The sequence below is a fragment of the Anoplolepis gracilipes genome, chromosome 15, assembly GCF_047496725.1.
Source record: "Anoplolepis gracilipes chromosome 15, ASM4749672v1, whole genome shotgun sequence".
In the NCBI taxonomy this organism is placed as follows: domain Eukaryota; kingdom Metazoa; phylum Arthropoda; class Insecta; order Hymenoptera; family Formicidae; genus Anoplolepis; species Anoplolepis gracilipes.
Window position 1 is genome coordinate 989,019 of NC_132984.1, and position 23,145 is coordinate 1,012,163.

The 23,145-nt window shown below is 28.3% G+C and overlaps 1 protein-coding gene across 4 annotated transcripts in view; it reads right to left on the reverse strand.

Annotated features, from left to right (window-relative positions):
* Window positions 1-23,145, reverse strand: part of LOC140674062 (uncharacterized) — a 64,754-nt gene that overhangs the window by 20,671 nt on the left and 20,938 nt on the right. For 2 of the 4 annotated variants that reach the window (XM_072907399.1, XM_072907401.1), the window contains exons 3-4: window positions 13,799-13,858; window positions 1,070-1,093 (exon numbers count right to left, since the gene is read on the reverse strand). In XM_072907399.1, coding sequence (XP_072763500.1) covers window positions 1,070-1,093; window positions 13,799-13,858 — 84 coding nt within the window. The remainder of the gene's footprint in view (window positions 1-1,069; window positions 1,094-13,798; window positions 13,859-23,145) is intronic. The other 2 variants (XM_072907400.1, XM_072907402.1) reach the window with 1 other exon arrangement.

Genomic DNA, 23,145 nt, shown 5'->3' on the forward strand with positions numbered 1-23,145 from the left:
TCGACTGTCGGTTGAGAATTATTAGAGAGAATAAAAGAGAAAATTGTCTTTCTCTTTGTGTTAACACATTAGGTTTGAAAATATTATTACGCGCGATCATTCTCGATTCTTTATAATGATAATCAACTATAATTTGCGTCGGGCACATTTAGAAAATAATATTTGAAATGACAATCGATTTGTCAATTACTTACTTAATTTATTGAAGTTTTTGAACATAATGTTATAGAATTTTCCACTTTATAAAGATTTGTTCGGGACTAAATTACACTAATCCATCAAATTTTATTATGCTTTAACAAATAAGTAATAGATGATTCACATATAAACGTATTTTTTTATTGCAGTTGTGCAAATAATCTTCTCGTTTTATCAATTAGTGTATATGTGATCAACTGTCACGGTTAATTTATACTTGTATGTATATACTTATAAAGAATTAAACAGAGAATTTCAGAGACATGCAAAAGTTCAACTGTATTAGAATTTTCGAAAAAAAAAAAAAAAAAAAAAAAAAAAGAAAAAAAAATTATAAATTTATATATATGATATTGATGAAAAATGAATTGATTGCGCTCAGAATTTATGAAAAATCAGAATGAAAGTGAGTTTATATCTCATTTTTTATCTCTTTAACGTGATGTATTATTTTAGAAATAATAAAATAAACTGATAACACCATAACAAATCCTAATATAATTAAACTAATAAATAATTAAATTATTATTATACATATATATAATATTATAATAAGATTATTATAAATAAAATAAAATTAATAAGAATATAAATTATTATAAAACAAAATACAATGGAAATGTGCGCGCGTATTAGTGTGTGAATGTGAAAGAGAAAAAAATAAGATAAATGAAAGACAAAAGTTTAAGAACATGCAATATCGTGATGAAATGGAACACAGCTCAAGATTTAATTTATATCTGTTAGTAAATAAAAGATATAAAATATTTAACCTAATCAAAGCTGAATTAAATTTAATTAAATAAAAATTCAGGCTAAGAAGTATAATTTGTTGCGCATGCAATGAGAGAGAGAGAGAGAAAGGACTTACCGAGATGTGACAACGAATATGAATCTGAAACAACAAAAAAGAAAAAAATATGATTAACTTTAAATGGCCACGTGATCTGCGATGTTCAATTAACGTACACACCTCTATCTATAAATGATTATCATAATAACAAGGTGACACGAATAATTTATTCCGAACGGAAACAACGCCGATTACTATTTTCACGAAATTCATTAATAAATTCTATTTTATCGATTTCGCGATATTACATGATATCCCTCGGTTGATGACGCAGAATTTAATTTTCCTTGCCTATCAAATCAATTTTTCCTTAATGAAAATGTAAAATTGCTCTTGACTTATGAATAATTATTTGTCATAAATTACAAGCGCTTTAAATAAATCCATGCCGAGTATTAATTAATCATTGTAATACATAATTATATGACCGCATAATAATATAGGTCGCAAATTAGAGAACTTTTTTTCACAACTTTGTTCGATTATTTCACACGAATTATTGAGAATTAGGCACGATTGATTCGCACGATTTTGGCAAAGCCATTGTTCCCGCTTTCTGTTTCTCGTTCTTTTTCTCGATTTTACTTTTCGAGGATTTTTATAGAATGTGTCGTCCACGTTCAAGGCTTACTCACTGTATCGACGTATGTTAGATAGAGCGAAGTGGTGGGGAAAACTTGGTTATAGATTAAAGTCGCTTTATGTGTAATGTCGTCGTTTCGAGGAAAAAATTGTCTCGAGAAAAAATGAAAAAACAACCGATTGTTCGAAAGATTTTTCTCGAATCGCTCGATATTCTTTTATAATAATATTTCATAAATATTTATAAAATAAAATAAAACCCGAGTTATACAATTTATTCTGTGTAACATGTAATTTAATTATTTATCACGTCTGAATGAAATTGTTTGGAAAGTATTATTCGTACAGTATCAAGTATATTTGTATTATGTAATGCAATTTTTGAACTGACATTCTCAGATGATACTCATCAGCTGGCGGCCTTCCTGATCTAATGAACGAAATTGTTTTCGCGCGCGGCGACAGGTGTGTCTCGTCAATAATATTCATGTTTTGACCTCGAATCAATGAAATATGAAACAAATGTCGACTAGGTAGCGATAAAGTTATATTGTAAAATATTATCGCATTACGAAATCGCACTTGAACATTTCCAGATCTCTTTTTCACGCTCGTTTCCGCCAAAACAATATTATTATCGTCAGGATTTCCCAGATCTTTACCAAACAATTTTTTTATTTCCTCTGACAAAGAATCGTGCAATAGTTTCGTAAATTAAAAAAATGACCTCTCAGTGAAATTTATATCCTCCTTTTGTTTTTTTTAACACTAGACAAGAAAAATAACATCGTTAATTGTTTTTCAATTTTAAACGAAAGCCATCCTACTCCCCAAGTTATTTAATGTAACCATTTTCTTGAGGAGAACCAGTCGAATTGGATTATGCGAGATTAAGACGAGAGAAGGGCGAAGGGGAGATTCATGCGTCACGACACGTGCAGGCCACCCTAAAATGCTGCGACTATTTTCGAGCCATGGCCTGGCAGAGCACGGAGTTTATATTCGAATGCACGAGGGTGAAAGCGGCATTATTTTCGGCCGCATGCGTGAGATTCGATTTAAACCCGAGTTCCTCGTCGGGTCCAAAGAGAAATCACGAAAGAAATACTGCGAATCTCTCTGGAAACTGCTAACTCAAAAATCGAATCTCGAATTCTCACCACGTTTATTTTTACTCTTTATTTTTTTTTTTAATTCCAGACAAAACTATAAAAAAACCATAAAATATTTTATTTATCTTCGTAAATTATTGCAACAATATATATATATATATATATATATATATATATATATCTACAAGTATCGGAAAAAATTGAATGCGAGCGAAAAGTTATATTTTAAGAACCTTTTCTTAAATATTCAAAGTAATTCAATAGTTTACAACTGGTTTTATTATAATAATATCAATACACATTACTACGTGTGGTTTTATCATATCGTTAAAAAAATATTGTTATTGATGGTTGTTTGTTGTTGTTGTTTAAAAGCGAATTTTCTGGGAATCGTAATATAAAGAAATAAACTCAATCAACATCACGAGTTTTACTGGCTATAAACAAATTTATTATGTTACAAGATGTTTTTTCTCTTGTCAGTCAGCGCACGTGCATTAATCGCGCGCTTAAAATAAATAAAAATGTCATATATATATATATAAGAATAAATAATTAAATTATATTACTGATATGCAATATATTGTTATAAAAAATAATAAAATTGCACAATTTGTAGGCGATTGTAATATCCAATTAATAAAAAGTAACCTAACCCAAGAAAGACTGATTAAGAATGTCACTATTTTTTTAATTCATTAAAATAATTATTAAAATATATTAGCTACTTGAATATTAAAGGATACGATGATGCATACGCACTGTTTGTAATTAAAAAATGACGTTACATAAAAGCAAAATATCACGATCGTGATATTATCATTCGATTGAAAATTCAGATAATATTAATAAGTTTAAGAGGCTCAAATTTATATAGATAAATCAGATAAGCATTTTTTTTCCCAAGAAACACGGTGATCTAATAATGCAATTAAGTCCTGTTTATCGTGATAATCGCGTTTATCGCAATATTACAATAGATAAACAAAATATACAAGTAAGCTTTCCACATAATCGATCTGGTTGTACAAATAATTAAATTTATAAATAAGTATTTGTCATGCGTGTTTATTAGTTGCCAATTCTCGAAATTAGAATTTTTTTTATTTATCTGATTACATATCTTCAGTTGAAAATATGTAAAGCTATCATGAAGTAAAACGAGACAATAATTAAATTAAATGTAATACTAAAAATATGCTTCATATTTTTCTAATTTTATAAAAAATGTAAAAAATGACATTAAAATATATAAAGCACATATTTTTTAAAGTTTGATTAAATCTAAAAGTTGTATCACACACAGGAATAATTACATTAAAATCTGATTATTTTCTCGCACTTTATTTGATATTAATTATTTTTTTCTTGACTTACAGACTTGTAAAAATAGAAAATGACTAATTCTTTGTGTGTTTCTCGTTACAGAACGTTTAAAGTGGATATTCCACCGAATCCGGCATGTTTCATTAGGTCTAGCACATACGTACCTACATACATTTTCCACAGCATGTTTACACAGTAAAAAATTATGCGGCCACACGTTAAAATTTTCTTGTGTTACCACATTTTGATTATTATACCTTAATGTAAAATTAACATACATCTGATGTATTATTTTTATAATATATTTTCATTTGTTATATTTATGTCAACTTCATAACATTTTGTGTCTTAGAAATGGAATATTAGTATTTGCGTACTTTTAACACATCATAAACCATTTGAAACAGTCAACATGTTTCAAAATTAGTCTAATATTCTAAAAAAAAGTTAAAATAAATTTTCGAGTAATCATGAGAACTTTAAAATGTTTTATCGACATTTCTTACGAGTTATTGTAACTACTCTTTCATGTTTTTAATTCATTTGTATGTTATTTTTTTCTATGAGTCACAATAACAAAAACAAATGTAAAGGTTTGTGTCAATTACTCAACATTTCTGGTTTGTCAATAAATAACTCAATAAATGAGTTTTAATTTAAATGTTTAGAGTGGACCTTCTGGGACATATAAAAAATGTTGAAATTAGTATTTTATTTTTTACTACGTATATATATTTTTCACAGCATGTTTACATGTAGGAAACATATTTAAATGTCTGAGAGAACTGGATGCGACTAAATATTTTGACACAAACAATATCTTTCGCCTCTCACTCGAAAACAAAGAGACTAATGCTTTTTTGTTTAGAACCGTTGTTAACTGTATTATAATATGTATTAAAAATTGCTGCATTTGGTGAAAAAATCCGTACATTGTTTGGACGACGATTCGACGTAAACGCAATACATTAATTTTGCCGAATTCGGTGAAATATCCGCTTTAGAATTGTCGACAAACAGTGAATGCAATGAAATCACGTTTTCCACTGACGTAACGGCGTGATCGTTCGAACGAACATTTCATTCTCCATAATTAAGCGGCAGGCAAGGTAGAAGTTATCGATGTCGGCGCATTAAAGGTTTCGCGAACAATTTCTGCAATGCTTTTGCAACTTGTCATCAGAACGTGACAAGTCGGAAAATCACAGGATTGTCGATTTTGTAAGCCACACGATGCAATGTAAATTTATTCGTATAATAAATGTAATTATGTTAAATTATACGAAATATTATACAGAGATAAATTGCAAGATTAATAAAAAATTCATTTACGATAAGGTAAAGATTTAATTGTACAAATACTATTTTTGAATATTTATCTCTACACCGTCAGACCCAAATAATTTCCAGTTGATATAAATCTAGTATCAAGGTCATACGTTCCTGAATAATCTACAAGAGATTTTTAAGTTATTAACAAGTAAAAATTCAATGGATGTGCAAATGTAATAAATTTATTTTCAACGCCTTATATAATCCAGTCTACATCGCCTGAAATTTTTTGATGTATGTTTGATAAAGTCTATAATTATATGGTTCATCCATATGTATTTGTAATAATCTGTGCGAGGCACAGACTAGACGATATAATATACGTAGACAAAAATAAACTTGTACATATGCAAAAAGTTGCAAACCCATGTGGAACCATATAATTATAGACCTCATCACTTCTCCTTGAAAGCATCGGGCGATGTAGACTAAACCTTGCTTCACGCGAGGTAATTATTGTAAACGTGTGAAACCCTTTTTTCATGCATTTTTAATCTTTGATATTTTGAAATGATTGATGAACACTCTATATAAAGACTTGAGTGTTTGCTAAGTATATAGATGATAATACTTAAATATGAGTTCATTAGTGAATTTATTATTGCTATTTTATATTCAAATTTTGATGTGCATGAATATTTCCTTGTTAATAATTTCTTAATAAACAATAAACTTCCTAAAGGTCTTTCAGAAACGTGACCTTGACATAGGTGAGTCATTTATGTAGATAAATTTGAAACTAATACTGTAAAAGTAAATATGATAATTAAGCATTAAATTCAAATTTTTGTAAAATAAAAATCAGTCTTAAAATTATGACTGAAATGAATACTAACTTGTTATCAATGAAATCAATAGCATATTTTTTCTACGAGAATCTTTTTATTTTTAATGTCTCAACTTTATATCTTTATTTATCTTAAGCTTTTTGTGACATACTTAAAAATATCCGATTTCAGAGCAATCGAAGATAGTGTTTGCAAGCTCATCTAAATTGTCGAAATATGCCAGGTAGATCGTGCACGTGCGGTGCATCGATGTTGCACATGCGACGGTTGCACGCGTCTCGGATTATACACATCTAAATTTCAAGTTTCCTTACGTTCAGTCACGTACGCGGATCGGAAATATTACACCGCTCGAAAATTAAAGAATTATTCTGTAGAGATGACAATCTGGAATAAAATTACAGAGGTCTAAAAAAAATAAATTGAAACAAATATCAGTTCATATATCCCATGGAAAAATTCTTAAGATATTTCTTCCCCAAGTTAGTCATCTCAAGAGTATCTCTTTTTCTTTTTTATGATATGTTAATATTCTCTTTTTTAGCACAATCACCCGATTATTTCGACTTATGCCTCGCGCAGTTTAAGAACCTGGACGCCTCGTGGAAGAGAATAGGGATCACATCTCTCGAGAGGACATTGCCCATACTTGTTGCTAGGCGCTCCGAGGTCAACCGTTATAATTTCCGTCGACTCAGTGTTCGACGATTACGATATCCCGATCTAAATATCGAAATTTTATTCTGTAAATTACAGATTCATCGAAGTTAAATATGTTATGCCGAACGCATAAGAATTTACGTAGAAAAGGAAAATCTTACTTCTACTTTGACGCACATTTTTTGCGTTAATAAAATTTTCATTTAATTGGAAATTCAAAGAGCTTGGTCCTCGATAAAATTTCTAGAAAGAAGAAAAAAAGGCATAAAACGAAACAAACGTCATGATTGATTATAAATTAATTAAAAATCACGTTTGCAAACTATATATATATATATATGTTGCTTATTATTTTAAGCTTGTCCCATAGGATGAAAATAAATGTATTTATTCTTTCGCTTATGCTTCACTTTCGTTCGCATGATCCATTATTTGCACAAACAGTTTCGATGCTCGTTTAAATCTAATAGACTAGCTTTCCATCGGCCAATTGGTCGTGGCAATTGGTTAACCAATTAGAGCCAATTACGTGCGTCACATCCTTTCGAGTGGACGCACGCGCGCAAAAAAAAGAGTCACGATTGTCGAACGTGAAACCTAAACTTCTCGCGGGAGCGAGACGCACGTGGCATGCTCGTGTACTACCACATGGACACTTCCCTGTTCCCCCTGAGCATGCGATACCATTTGTCTCTCGTTGCAACGCTTAATGATCGAATTAGGACGAGGACTGTGAATTAGATGACAACAGTTTTGCAAACGACGTCATTAACGATATAACATATAATTGCGACGTATAATTAACTTAATGGAATGAGGAAATATTTCAATATAAAATATGAAATAGTCCATATTTTGCACTAATGCCTATTTTACATGAACGGAAAAAGTTTAATAAAAAAAATTAAATAATTACGTAAAAAAAAAAAAAAAAAAAAAAAAAGAAAAACAATATTTTTCCATTATTTATTTATAATATTTTTATTTAGAAAAAATTACAACTTGTTTGTCTTTTTTTCTAACAATTCCTATTTTAATAAAAATAATATAAAATATTGATAAATAAATTGTTTTTTATCAAACTGAAATAACGCGAGACAAATATCCTATCGTCGCGTATTATTTGCTTTGAAAAACAATTAAACTGTTCAACATAACTGTCGTGTAACGATACTTGACCTGCTGCTTAATAGACAATAGTAATTAGCGATTAACTGATGATGATGTAAATATTTTGCAACATTTGTTTGCAATTGTCAATTATGTAATTTTGCCCTTTATTTTTTAAATAATGGAGCACATGAATTTTCATTAATGCGCATATGTTTGGTAATGACGCAAACAGCATATTAATGAAGGCGTGACGTGTGTTAATGATTAATGTTGATATATATAATTCTTCAACGATTCGACATATCGGATTGCCGACTACATGTGACTCGGGTAAATATTGAAACAACACAGGCGGAAGAGAGAAAAGCAAACTCGATCAAACGAAAGAGCTTGATTAACGGGAAATTAACGTGATTATTTGCGCGATAGATCTTTGCTGAAGTACATCTCGCGACACTTTCGACCTCATTGTTATGAAATGTGCAATATTTTCATAGAGAGAGAGAGAGAGAGAGAGAGAGAGAGGAGGGGAGGGAACCTTTAACTATCTATTCTTGATCTGAGAATTTTTTAAAATATTTAATTTTTCTCTGATTAAAATATTTTTTATTCTTTTCAGCAAGTTTTTAAATGCTTCTTTTTCAGAAATGTAAATCTAATTAAAGTGCTTTTATTGGACTTTTATACATCCCATTTCCAGTCAAAATTGAAACTGAAGGTTCTTTCTGCCTTTTCGATTGAAAAACGTCAGCGTTGCGTAGCACATGGGAAACGCAGTTGGCGTTTATTGTCACGTCTTGTTAAAACCGGAGGTTAAGCGACAATTGAACCGCAGAAGGCGGTTTGCTTTAACAAGACAGATAACCGATATAATAAGCATTGTTTAAGGATGTTCGAGTTTTTATGCATATTTGTATACTTATTGTATTTACGTTCGACATGCTTCGATATTTAGTAGACACTTTAAGTGGTATTCTTGAAAAAATAGTGTATTATTATCAGAAATTAGAAAAAGAATATAAAGAAAAAATAATAATAGTAATATATATATATATGTATATATATGAAATTTAAAAATTAAAATTATTATAGTACAAATAGTTTTTTTTTAAACTCTTGAGAAAAGATGAGTTATTGTTGCAGTTTGCAGATTGTTTTTATACATATATATAAGATTGTTTGTACAAGCATGATCTTTTAAAAAAAAGGTTGTTGCTTATGTATTTGGACTGTACAAAGTATAAAGTACATCATGTAAATTTTTGTAATCAAAAAGGGAAAATATAATATGCTTATTGTGCTAGAAATTTTTTTTCCCAAAGATTCAAGGATTCTTTTTCAATCTCTGTTAAAACGTTAAAGTATGTGTATAAATAAAATTTTAATTATATACTCTCATTTTTATTTCTTTTTTAATTTCATATTAAAAAAAGAGAAAAAAAAAGAGCAATAATGAAAATTTCATATAAAAAAAAATAGTAAACTACATGAGTTATTTTCCTTTCTTTTTAATCATTCTAGATATTAATGCTTCTATCAGACGTACGTATAAATATTAAAATATTATTGATAAAATATTATTGTTAAAGATAACCGTGAATTGTATTATATTTGAAATATCTGATGAAGTTAATTCTTCGTAAATCTCTGATTAAGATTGCAATCTTACGCAATATTGCGACGTTTGCAACGTTAACTGCGTCTCTACTTGAAATAATTTTGATATCTGATTGCACAGCTTTTCTGTCGAACACGAAACATATCGCATAAATATCACGTGTATACACCACTTAAATTTATTATAACAATCTTTGTATTAATTAATTTAATTAATTTAAAAAATAGAAACTGTATAATTATTTGTAACACAAATCTAAAATGTGTGGATTAATTAAATAATATTTAAAAATGTGCAAATTTATGAACACAACCAAATGATTGATAAAATTGAAGCATTTAAATAATGATACTCATTAGGCATAACATAAATATAATATTATATCTTCTATAGTTATTATCAAAGACGATATAATCAATAGCTGCAAAATTTGAAAATATACTCTGTGGATATGCAGTTACCATAAGTCGATAAATAAATTATGAGTTTATGTTTTATCATCCAACCAGAAAAAAGAATCTCTGTTTTACCTACAGCAAATTCAAGCATGATATGAATGAATACTCCGCTAGAGGACCTCAGAATTACAATTCTGTACACTGAACTCAAATGGGATGACACGTGCTTCGTGCAATGATCAGCAGTCAACAGATCTCGGGTTTTGATGACGTTCTCATGCTCCAAAGATTTTTTTATGTGATTTATACATGATTTCATATATAATTATTAGCAAATAAAAATAGTTACAATTTACTGAAATGGCATTTGTTGAATATTAAAAATTATATGATAGAAAATTTGCAATTTTTTTAATCGTGTAATTTTTATGTAGTAATAAAAAATGTAAAATAAATAGTGACATGCAAAATGGGTGTTTATTGCTGATTTTTGTATGCAAAATTATTTCAGAGAAAAATCTTATGACTTTTAATGTTCTTTAGATTTTAAAAATATATAATATAAATTTTAGATTTTTTAAAATATAATATATATTTTAATTATATATTTAAAAAATTAATAAGAATTAAGACATAACTTTATTAATTTATTTTTACAGTAAATTTTATATAGATATGATTTTATATTTCACGTAAAAATCATTATGAAAATTAATGTTTTTATAAAGTTTGAAATTTTTCAAGTTTATTACATAAATACATAATTGTCTTTATTTACTTCATGCGTATATTGTAATCTCTAGTTTTTAATCAATTCTTCATATCTATAATTATCTCGTAAGTTTTCCTCCAAAAAATTTTCTCACATTTTCTTTTCGTGTGTAACATATAGGTGCATTAAAATCTTTAAAAAAAATAACATTGTGGAAAATGTCATTGTAACCATCTTCTGATATTTAAATTATTTACACGTTATGTAATGCATTGCGTGCACGCAATTGTATGGAAGATGAAAAAGAATAGACTGTTATTAAGTACTGCGCGGCACAAACAAATTTGATTGTAGATGTCATGTACATTACACATAACATGATTTCTGAAAACTGTAATTTTAGAGCGCAATGTTATTATTATATATGAATGAATTTTAAATGTTCTTTAACTTTTGTTCTTATTAAAATTAAAAATTTGCAAAATTCATAAAGAGTAGAAATATCTTGTAACAAACATAACATTTTCAAAAAACTCTAAACACATAATTCATAGTTATAAAGGGTATTAAAAGTCATAAAACTTTTGTCGAAAAATAGTCCTTCATATATCGCCTGGCTTCGATGTTATTCACTCAAAATCAAATATATCGAATGATGTCTGAGGGGTTGTTCGATCTCTATACGAAAAAAGATTTATAAAAAAAAACATATCATTTATTTTGATATTTGAAGCTCCTCAAAATTGCAAAAGGACCATTTATTTTCTAATTTTTGTAATATTACACTCAAAAAAATGATCTTGCAACAAACTTCAACAAACATTTTCTAGGTGTAAAAAATAACTGAAATAAATAAATAATTAGCAAATACTGTGATTCTGCATATGCTTTGCACTTAATCAATTTAAATGACAGAGATAGAATTTATATCTGTATTATTAGTGTAATTTAGACAGAAAATTTTTCTGCGATGCCTATTGTATTTAATTATCTGAAATAACTCTTCATATAAAAATCAGCAATAAACACCCATTTTGCATGTCACTATTTATTTTACATTTTTTATTATTATATAAAAATTACACGATAAAAAGATTGCAAATTTTCTATTATATAATTGTTAATATTTAACAATACTATTTCAGTAAAATTAACTATTTTTATTTGCTTATAATTATGTATAAGGACAATTATATTTGTGACTAATATTTGGTAATGGAATCTAAATTTTCTGGAGGTATTGCTAGAATATTGCTGCTATAAATTCTATATGTGACAAACAATATTCTAACAGATACAAAAAATATCAATAAATTTTAATAGAAATATCTAGAAATCTATTTACACACAGAAAAAAAGAATATTCTTACTTTGACGATATCTTTAGTTTCAAAATGTAAATCTTGAAATGAGATTATATTGCGTTAAATTAAGAAAATTTGCTTGGATGAAGACATTTTATATAGTTCAACCAAAAAAAAATATATTCTTGATATTTAAGAATAATTTTCTTGAATGGAGAGGAAAAAAATGTTGGATAGAAAATAACACATGTTCAAATGGAAGATTATAATTTTTTTAGAATTAAAATAATTATTTTATTCTTGAAATGATAATTGTAGTATTGAAATAAGATTATAATATTGTTGAAATTTAAGATTTTTAAATTCTTCCAAGAAAATTATAAATTGTTGCGTACATATGAAAGAATGAACGCGTTCATATGAGTATATAAGTTTTGATTTGACACTTACTTTTTTTCTGTGCATTAGCAACATATTTTTTTTGAGTGTAACTTATATAAAACTATATAAACTTAGCTTTATTACAAAAAAGTGAGAAATCAGTTCTCATGTTAATTTGATGTGACTCATTTTGTGCAACGCAAAAGCTCGCATGCGCGCATATGCGTGGACTATTACTATGACAGCTGGTTTGTCACAGTAACATAAACTATATTTACAGCCAATCCTTTATTTACGTGAGATTAGACAGTCATTCGTGCTCGTGTATTCTCGGAAAGAATTACCGTCTCGTACAAGCGTTAATTAATCATTCACTGTCGCGAGTTAATGACAGGACTTCTTCAGATAAATCTGCGTTCATTGCAAAAACAATGACCCACCAAACACATTCTTATTAAAGATTCCTTAATAATATGTCAAAACTTGCATATTATTGAATAAATATATTGAATATTCGAATATATGTACTAAACCAATAAATTATACTTTATAATTAGTAATTGCGATTTAATTAAAAATAATCACGTGTTTCATTAGTCAAGTGCATTAATTACACATATTATTATTCTAGCATTAATCTAGTCACTCACTGGAAAACTGAACCAGTCGACCCTGGGCCAAATTTCAACAAACATAATCATTTTCTTATAAATTCTCAAATCGCACGCAATCTTTTTCTTTCTTCTCTTTTACCATTTAAAACTTTTTTTTTGTTTTTTACGCATCTTTACGACTCGAAAAATTAAAACGCGAGTGGAAAATAAATTATTAATACATGAATGACACATAGGTAACTCGTAAGAATATTCGTGATTAAATGCGATTAGATCATTGAAAATTTACTAATTTTCAATTATGTTTCTTTCAACTTTAGAATTTTTTTAAAATTTTTTGTTGAATTCAATGCAAAAGTTGACAAATTTAAACTCTATTTATTAAATTTTGCTTGTAAATGTAAACACCAAACTTTAGTTAAAACATGTCAAAGTAAAAACTTAACAAGTACAAATTTTGACGCGCGATTGAAACAGTTTGAGAACCGAAATCGTATTTTTATTCTTGAACTGTATAGAATTGACAATTTATAACTGATTAAAAAGTTTTCGTCAGTTACAAATTATATTAAAATTGTTCAGAAAAATCGCAGCTACGTATTTAATTCACGGTCTTAAAATAAGACCAATGCAACAGAGGGTCAATTAAGAAAGAAATAAAATTCACCATTAACAACTCTTTCCCTCATAAAATTAACGACTCTCATAAAGTCTTTTAAAATTTATCTGTTTCGAATTCGTGCGAAAAAACAAAAGATTGAAAAAAAAGAAGAAGAAAAACAGAATTATTTTTTTCGAGAAACTCACCGGTGTCGTTTTCGTGCCCTTGGGGCCCGTCTCCCACATCCTCGGTGGCCGTAGAGAGTGCTGCAACAAAGATAAGAAAAGAGCAAAATAAGATCAGTAAGTGACTATCTACCATTTTATATTAGGAGACATTGAAAGCAGGGACATGTAGAGCGGTAGAGGGAGGAGGGGGCGCGATTATTAATGCGAGTCGCATCGTAAAGTTATGTGCCCTTGAGACAATCGCGATGACTTCCACGTTGACGGACATTGACGGGCATTAAACTATAAACTATATAGCCGAAGTCCCGTGACCATTAGCTCTTTGTCAGAGTTTATTTATGCGACGTGATCTTTGACTGGACCCTAGATGAAAGGCTAAACGAAACGAAATTAAGCTCGTTTGCTTACTTGGTTATTACAATTTTAGTGTAATAGAATTCATATCAGAATTCATCTGTTACACACAAGCGTGTGTAATTTTTTGGGGAAAAAAATGACATATAATTTTGAAGCAACAAGCAGTTTACTATATAAATCTCTAGCAGTAAAGGATACAACTAGCAGCTGTCATCATATTTAAAGAGATAGATTTAAAAAAAATATTTTATTTTAATGGTGTGTGAGAATTTTTTTTCAAATAATTGTTATTTTAATCAGTTTAAAATTAGCTTCTAAATAATTGCTGGACTTGGCACGATTACACCTATTATGGATTGTGTCTGGTTGCGCATTATAATTTAATTCACGCGCACATAATCGTTATGAGCGTGATGCGTCAGTAAATCGCACGTTACTCGCGTTAATTAGCGAATTCCAGCTTTAAATGCGGATATAGCCTATGAGCGTGACGACGTTTTAAACGGCGAAATTATTCTAACATTCCATATCAAATAACGATATAATAAAAGATTATAGTACAGAGAAAAAAGTAAGTGTCAAATCAAAACTTATATGTATACTCATATGAACGCATTCATTGTTTCATATGTACGCAACAATTTATAATCTTCTTGGAAGAATTAAAAAATCTTAAATTTCAACAATATTATAATCTTATTTCAATACTACAATTGTCATTTCAAGAATATAATAATTATCTTAACTCTAAAAAAATTATAATCTTCCATTTGAACATGTGTTATTTTCTATCCAACATTTTTTCCTCTCCATTCAAGAAAATTATTCTTAAATATCAAGAATATATTTCTTTTGGTTGAACTATATAAAATGTCTTCATCCAAGCAAATTTTCTTAATTTAACGCAATGTAATCTCATTTCAAGATTTACATTTTGAAACTAAAGATATCGTCAAAGTAAGAATATTCTTTTTTTTCTGTGTGTAAATAGATTTCTAGATGTCTCTATTAAAATTTGTTGATATTTTTTGTATCTGTTAGAATATTGTTTGTCACATATAGAATTTATAGCAGCAATATTCTAGCAATACTTCCAGAAAATTTAGATTCCATTATTGAATATTAGTCACAAATATAATTGTCCTTATACATAATTATAAGCAAATAAAAATAGTTACAATTTACTGAAATAGTATTGTTGAATATTAAAAATTATATGATAGAAAATTTGCAATCCTTTTATCGTGTAATTTTTATATAATAATAAAAAATGTAAAATAAATAGCATGACATGCAAAATGGATGTTTATTGCTGGATTTTTATATGAAAAATTATTTCAAGAAGAATATTTTTTGTTTGAATAATTTGTTTGGATTTATTTATTTTATTTGAAAAACATTATGTTATATAAAACATTATCTTTATTGATTGAAGAAAGTATTATTTCGTTGAATCAAACAATATTATATGATACATATTATTTTAAAAATCCAATAATGTTATTAGTTTCTTCAAATAGCTTTCTTCGCTTATTTCAATAAATAAATATATAAATAAATTTTATTAAATCTAAAGAAATTTTTCTCTCTGCGTGCGCATAATATACGCAAATTTCGTGAATGTAATCGAACTCGGCGCAGTGTTCTTGAATCAAAATACAGCGGCCGGTTCAAGGATCATCTCGATCGTGACGATAAGGTGTCCTCAATGAATCGAGGCGTGAGCTACGCGTTTCCTCAAGGCGAGCCTCTCTTTATTGCCTGCATCCGAACAATCTGTAATTCGCCAGTTCGAATGGATCGAGCACATTTGTTTCTTTCTTTCATTTGTATTTCTCGTAAAACATTTCTTTTCGAATAGATTTTTCAAAATAATAACTAATATACGTAACTAAATCTTTACGTTGGTAAACACGAATCTCACGTTGTCCTTGTGATACTTTAAGCGAAATCCACCCACCGTAATCCATTTTCATATAACAATTATAAGGTTAGATAATTACACAATAAAAAATTGTGCGTTCATATGTTAAAATTTTTTTGTGTTACCAAGTTTTTATTACTACTTCAATGTAAAAAATTAACATACAGCTGATATGTGATTATTTTTATAACATTTTCATGCGTTACATTTATGTCAACATTATAACTTAATACTTTGTGTATGTCTCTTAGAAATGGAATATTATTTTGAGTGCTTTTAACACATCATTAACAATCAATTCAAACAAAATTTTTAATTAATTTGTATGTTATTTTTACATCACACTTGAAGTCACAATAACAAAAATAGATGTAAGTGTTGTGTGAATCACTTAACATTTCTAATTTGTCAATAAGTAACACACAATAAATGAGTTAATTTAATTTATAATTTAGAGTGGACTTTCTGGGACATGCAAAAAATGTTAAAATTAACATTTTTTTTTACTGTGTATAAATTCTGTTCAAACTGAAAATGTTGTGTGATTAGTGATGGATAAGACAAGAATTTCAAGATGTTGTCTTTTCTACCTTGATTTTTCAAGATACGAACATCAATTTCTCTACTTGATAGAATACAGACAAGATTTATATTTTAAGATTAAGACCAATCAAAATTCTTGATTTTTGATAACTAAAATTACTATATATATATATATATATACATTGGTTATTTAACTACTATAGTTACGCTGAAACTCTTTATGCAAATTGCATGATAATTATGTGCTTTCCACTTACAATTAGTGACATAAGCGTCATTCTATCTTTGTTACCACTAAATGTTAAAAGAAGCAGACTGACACTTGTATCGACTTGTGTCACTAAATAGAAAGCACCATACATAGGCGTTTTTCAGCAACCAACACAGTGTCCATTAATATGAGAGAGATGTGTCGCACTGATGACTCGAATATTAAGCCATATGCTTGATGCTCATTGGTCCATTGATTTTATGATATGCAGCTTATGCAATTTGTGTGTGATAGCCCCTACCGCGTCCTGTCTGCAGGAATTATTACACTATGTCGTCTGTGTTGCTGGAAAAGCCACAATAATGGAACACACCATATGACACTTACTTTTCTCCTTGGCAGAATAATTTTCATGCAAATTACTAAGAGCATTTTATTAACATGGCTTTATAGTCTTTTTCTTTAAGCAGGTTACTTGTTTTTATCCATGGCACAGTTACTATTGTTGAGTAGTTATGTAAATAATAAATATTCACAGTGTATAATTATTAGAGGTTTTTCCACAGAAAAAAGATTTAATAAATGTTTCGTATGGCCGAGATATATGATTTAATTTTAATGATGCCAGAAACTGAGCCCTATAGTATGAGCACAAGTGCAAACATGTACTAAATATACGCTAGTAACGTTGATTAGTCATGCTAATGCCAGTGGTTCAACTTGAGCACCAACGCGAAGGTTCTTGTAAAAAGCGTCACTTCTGGCACTATTAATTGCAACACGCAATCGTAGTAGAGAGGGAAACAAGCGCCACTGATACTGTTAAGGGGATCTTAAAACTGTTTTATATTACCGATAAAAATCTAATCTAACATGACAATATATTTGCTTGATATAAAAGTTTTGCAATTTATGCATGTAAAATAAAATAGGTCCTCACTGGGAATTGCATGAAGGAATATTTGTGAATTTTTAGAAAGAGCTTGAGGTAGGCTAAAGTAAAAAACATTTCGTTGCAGAAAATATGTTATTTAATAGATTTCTAAAAGTTAACAAATATTTCTTCATGCAATTCCTAGTGAGAACTTGCTTTTTATTTAATTGCAAAACTTTATTTTGTAATTCTCGAGACAGCTACATAAAAGATTTGAACATTTCCGATAATAAAACAATAGCAGGATGAGATAAAAAAAATATTCGTATAATTTAATTTAAATTACTCCAATATTATAATTATCTCCGATGTATCAAAACGGTCGATAATGTTCTTTAATTATCTCCTGATTCTTTTGATAATTTCGAAAATTTGTCCATGGTTCTTTAATAATATCTCGTTGATGCAAATGCAAACGGGTACATGTGCTACTGAACTCAGTTTCTAGTGTCATTAATTTACTTATTTTTAAAATATTTGTCGATTGTAAAATTGACATGTAAATGAATCTTTATAGATATTTTAAAAGAATTATCAAAAATCTTGCAAGAATCAAGAGATAAAATTGATTGTCAAGTAATTTTTTATTTTAAAAAGTCAAGACAAGACAAGAATGTCTGAATCCATCATTATCTCTGATACACGAATCATTGCAACTTTATATAATGATGAATTTATCAGTTTTTATTTTTAATTAAAGAATACTCAAACAGTTGAATTTTTATTTATCAACAATTTTTTTAATAAATAATAAACGGCGGTTAAACTTTTTTTAAAGTCACTTGGAATGTGATTCTTATAACATGTGTAAAAATCAAGGTCTTAGCAAGAAGGTATAATGATGTTGAAAAGTTTACTAAAAGTTTTTTTGTATAAATTTAATTTTTTTATAATTAAAATATATATTTCAATCAAGTGTATTGAATTACTTTTAAAAAGTCGGTTTTCAATTCTTAAACGAAAAAACATGTACAAAAAAGTTTCTTATTTTTAACAGTCTATTACAACATATTGAAAGCCCATCAAAATTGGCGAGAGATAGTTCGTCGAATGGTTTTCTTGTCATAAATCGAAGCGAACAATTGCTCATGAGGTAATATTGTACTTTGAACTTTTAGATATTTTCAGCACCGTTATTCTCTGAATTACTTGTATAGATTTCTTCCATGAAGAAACACGAGAGTCTTGACAAAAATGGCTTGAGTATTTGCCGATAATAATGTGCATGTATAATTTGCGCTTATACTTCTTTTTTCAAGAATTGCGAGACTCTACCTCCTTTAATTTTTTTTTTTTCTTCGAAAGGGTATTATTTTTTCTATTATAAACGATTTTTCCAATCAATGTCGATAAATCATCGATCACTAATCCACTAATCATCATTGATCACACTGGATTGACGATCGAGATGCAGGAATCTTGCATGTGCAAACATTATCGGATTGCGTGTGCCGGATTTCTATAGGAATTCAGAATAATGTGTCGATTACGTGACGACGATGTGAAATATCTCCCTTGCATTCCAATGGAAATGTTGTCGGGAGCCATATTATGAAACGATATTTAATATAAATACGTAAGCGTACAAGGTAATCGCAATGATAGTATATCATAATGATATTCCAAGAACATTTTAATATCCTTGAATAAAATATTTGACAACTAATGAATACACACGTATGCAGAGGGATCAATATTGGAGCTACATAAAAAGAAAGAAAAAAAAAAAAAAAAAAATCATCGAGTGGTCAGACTAACCGAATTACAATAATTGAGAATTAATTTGTTGGCCCTTGAACTTTTTAATCGCTCGAGATTCTGAAGCGATTGATGCCTCAAGCCTTATTAGCATACTGGAAATCGGCACGAGCGGTCTACGATTTATTTAAACAAGTCTCGTGCGTTAGTAATTTCGAAAGGATGTTGCAATCCAGACATGTTATTCAGTGAATCGATTGCATTTGCAAATCCATGCAGGGACGCGCATAAAAAAGTCATTTTTGTTTTATCTTTATCGTTTGATCGTTGCGTCACATCAACGTAAACTTGACAGTAAAATATTATTAAATTATGACGAAAAGAAAGAACAATAATAATGATGTTATGTCATAGACGTCTGTGTGTATACAGGGTTTCCTGTAATTGGTGAAAAACCTGCTAATGGCAGATTCGTGAGATCATTTGGAGTCGATTGTTCCTCAGCGAAAATATCGAGAGACGTCATCGTTTTTTTGCAAGTTTCCAATTTTTATCATTACATATAATTATTGTTGTGTAAATCTAGATTAATTTTTTAACTCAATTTATCCAAATTACATTTAATTTCACATATGTGTAATAAGTAGTTTTCATCAGTTTTAATTTTTTTTCTCTCTAGTTAAAATAAAATTTTCTTGATTTTTTGTCTTAAATTAAAATTCTAATAAAGTGTCTTTGTCTTAAATTAAAATTCTATTAAAGTAAACTCCATCTGAAATTAACTGAAGAATGTAGCTTTGGTAATTTTTTAACTCCAAAAAGTTTAGTTTGCAAAAAACGCCTTTTTTCAATCGCTTATAACTCGGAAATTTCACCAATTACATTATCCTGTAAATGTCTATGTGTTATATAAATTTGTCTAATAATGAGTACGAGCATTTGGATTTGGATACATTAAACAGAGAATCTTAAAACTTTTAAATCGAAATCTGTTTTTTAAAGAGAACTGGAAAGAAAATTATTTATACGTTTATTTATAATATATAAAATACATGCCATTAAGATAAAATTTATATTCATATGCACGTGCATGATAAATATATAATAACATGCACATATAATAAATATAAATTAAATTTTTATAAATACACACGAAATTGTGAAATATTTTTCGTCTAATTTATGATAAGATTTTTCATATTTGTTTTTATAGTTCTATAAAAAAATGTTTGCGTGCGTCCCTGAATGTCGAGATTATTTACGTTTTTGAATGGAGCTGTAAGCGATGCCGCAAGCGAGCACGAAAGATGGTGAGAGGCGATCTCGAGATTATAGAAAGTCTTCAAAATGATTTTTAACGTGCGCATCTCGTATCATCGGAATAAAGTGGAGCGAATTAATATTGGCTTCTCAGCCTAGAGAAATAACATTTTTGAGAATTTATAAAGATTGTATCTTGACGTGTATGTCATGACTTTATAAATTTCAAGGAATATCGAATTATATATTCAAGTATGTTGTTCAAATAAAAATCTAATATTTAAACGTCATATGTCGAATTGTTTTAGTATCCAAATATTTAATTATTCAACTGTTTCTGTCAACAATTCAATTGTTTCCGTAAAGATATATCGTAATATTCAGTCATCAAATGTTTACATGCATATATTTAGATATTTAATCAAATATCCTCTGAAAAATTTATACCCTGTATACATTTTCAAGTATGAAAATGTATATTCACTTATAATAATATTTGAGTATTTAAATGTCCGTCACGTATATCACGTATACACCCGTACGACCGTTTGCTATTTGGGCTGCGTACTTGGATGCTAAGTATTATCGTTTGTTGTGAAGGTACTATACACACACACACACACACACACACACACACACACACACACTAAATGATGCGAGAGATAGGAGTGAACAAGAAGAGAGATGGAAAAAGTGAAATACCAAATAAACAGTAGGAAGTCAGTGGAAACAACGTGTGGTTACACCCGGCTTTCATTTGCATACGTTATAATATAATTGGTTATTTGCAACACGGCTAGCACATTCATAATTCAAATATTGCAAATGATAGCTTCTGACCTTGAAACGATGAGAAGACGCAAGAAGATTCTCAAAATGTGCCGCAATTACCAATATTAGATTTTTTTTATTTTCTTTGTTACATAGCTAGTTATTGTGAAGCAGAAAATAAAAAAAGTTTATATTTAATTTTTTAATTGAAATTTGATTAAATAACTTTGTTTTGATTGTATTTTTCAATATATTTTTCTTTTCTTTGGAAAGTACGTACTCTTTTTATTAATAAAATAAAAAAAAAATCACTTAATAAAATTTATTTTAATTAATAATTAGAATATGAAGAACCAATTATATGGCCGTTTTATTTTTCCTAGTTAATGCCACTTAATTTTTTTTTTTTAGAGAACATTAAAAAATATAGCAAAACAGAGTGTATCGAGAAATATGGCGCAATGAATCAAGAAATAAGTTGACACATGATTCAGAGATTTAAGATTATACATTAATTTTTTATAAAAAAATATATAAAATATTATACATATTTTATATATATATATATATATATATATATATATATATGTATATATATACCTATATATATTATATATTATAAAATATATATGTTATATAATACATATATATTATATAATATATAAAATATATATTTTGTGTGCATATTATATATGCACGTATATATGTATGCATGTGTGTGTGTGTTGTGCGTCATGCATATTTATATAAATTAATACTCTTAATCATCCTTTGCATATAAAACTATTAAAACAAAATAATAAAAAAAATTAGTAAAAGTGTGAATTGCATTGTATATTGTACATTGTGCAGCTTTTTTAGTATTATATAATTCGATTCAATGCTGCACTTGTATAAAGATAAAATCATCGATTGATTCTATTATTAATTAATCTATTAATCTGTAAAAAATTTAATGAATATTCTAGAGGAAAAGGGTAACCAAAAAAAAGTTTCACCACTCTTTACTGGATATTTTATATTTCATGTTTTATATTTTGTAGCTTTTTCTTCCGTAATTACGTAAATACGAGCCGGTATCAATGAAGGAAAAAATCAAGAATTGCTATATCTCAAGAATTGATCAACTTGATAACAACAGCTTAAAGTGAAAATTACATTGTAGAAAAAAAATGTCAGACAGATTATATCGAAAACAAAGAGTAATGAAGTCAATTACAGTTAACAAGATAACATCGCGATCATTCAATTGAGAATCTCTATTGACAGTGCACGCACGTGCATTCATTGTCGATATTGTGCAAGCGTGGCATTTGAAAGGGTGCAACACCAGGTCGTTGCATTCACAGAATTCCCCACTGCTCTATAATTAGGCTAATTATAAGCTGACTTTTTCAAGTCTGAATACCGGAACAGAGCGATTCGTACATTGCACTATCTAAGCTTTCTCTATTAATTGGTCTTCCTTCTATTTCTGATGATTTATAATCGCAACTACTCTCCAGTTCGAGAAAAAAAAAAAAAAAAAAAAAATATAGTCACACAAATAAATTATAATAATTTACGGAAAAATTAAATGTGATAAAAAAAAAATCAAGAAAATTTTATTTTAATTATAGAGAGAAAAAAAATTAAAAGTATAATGAAAAAACTACTTGTTACACACA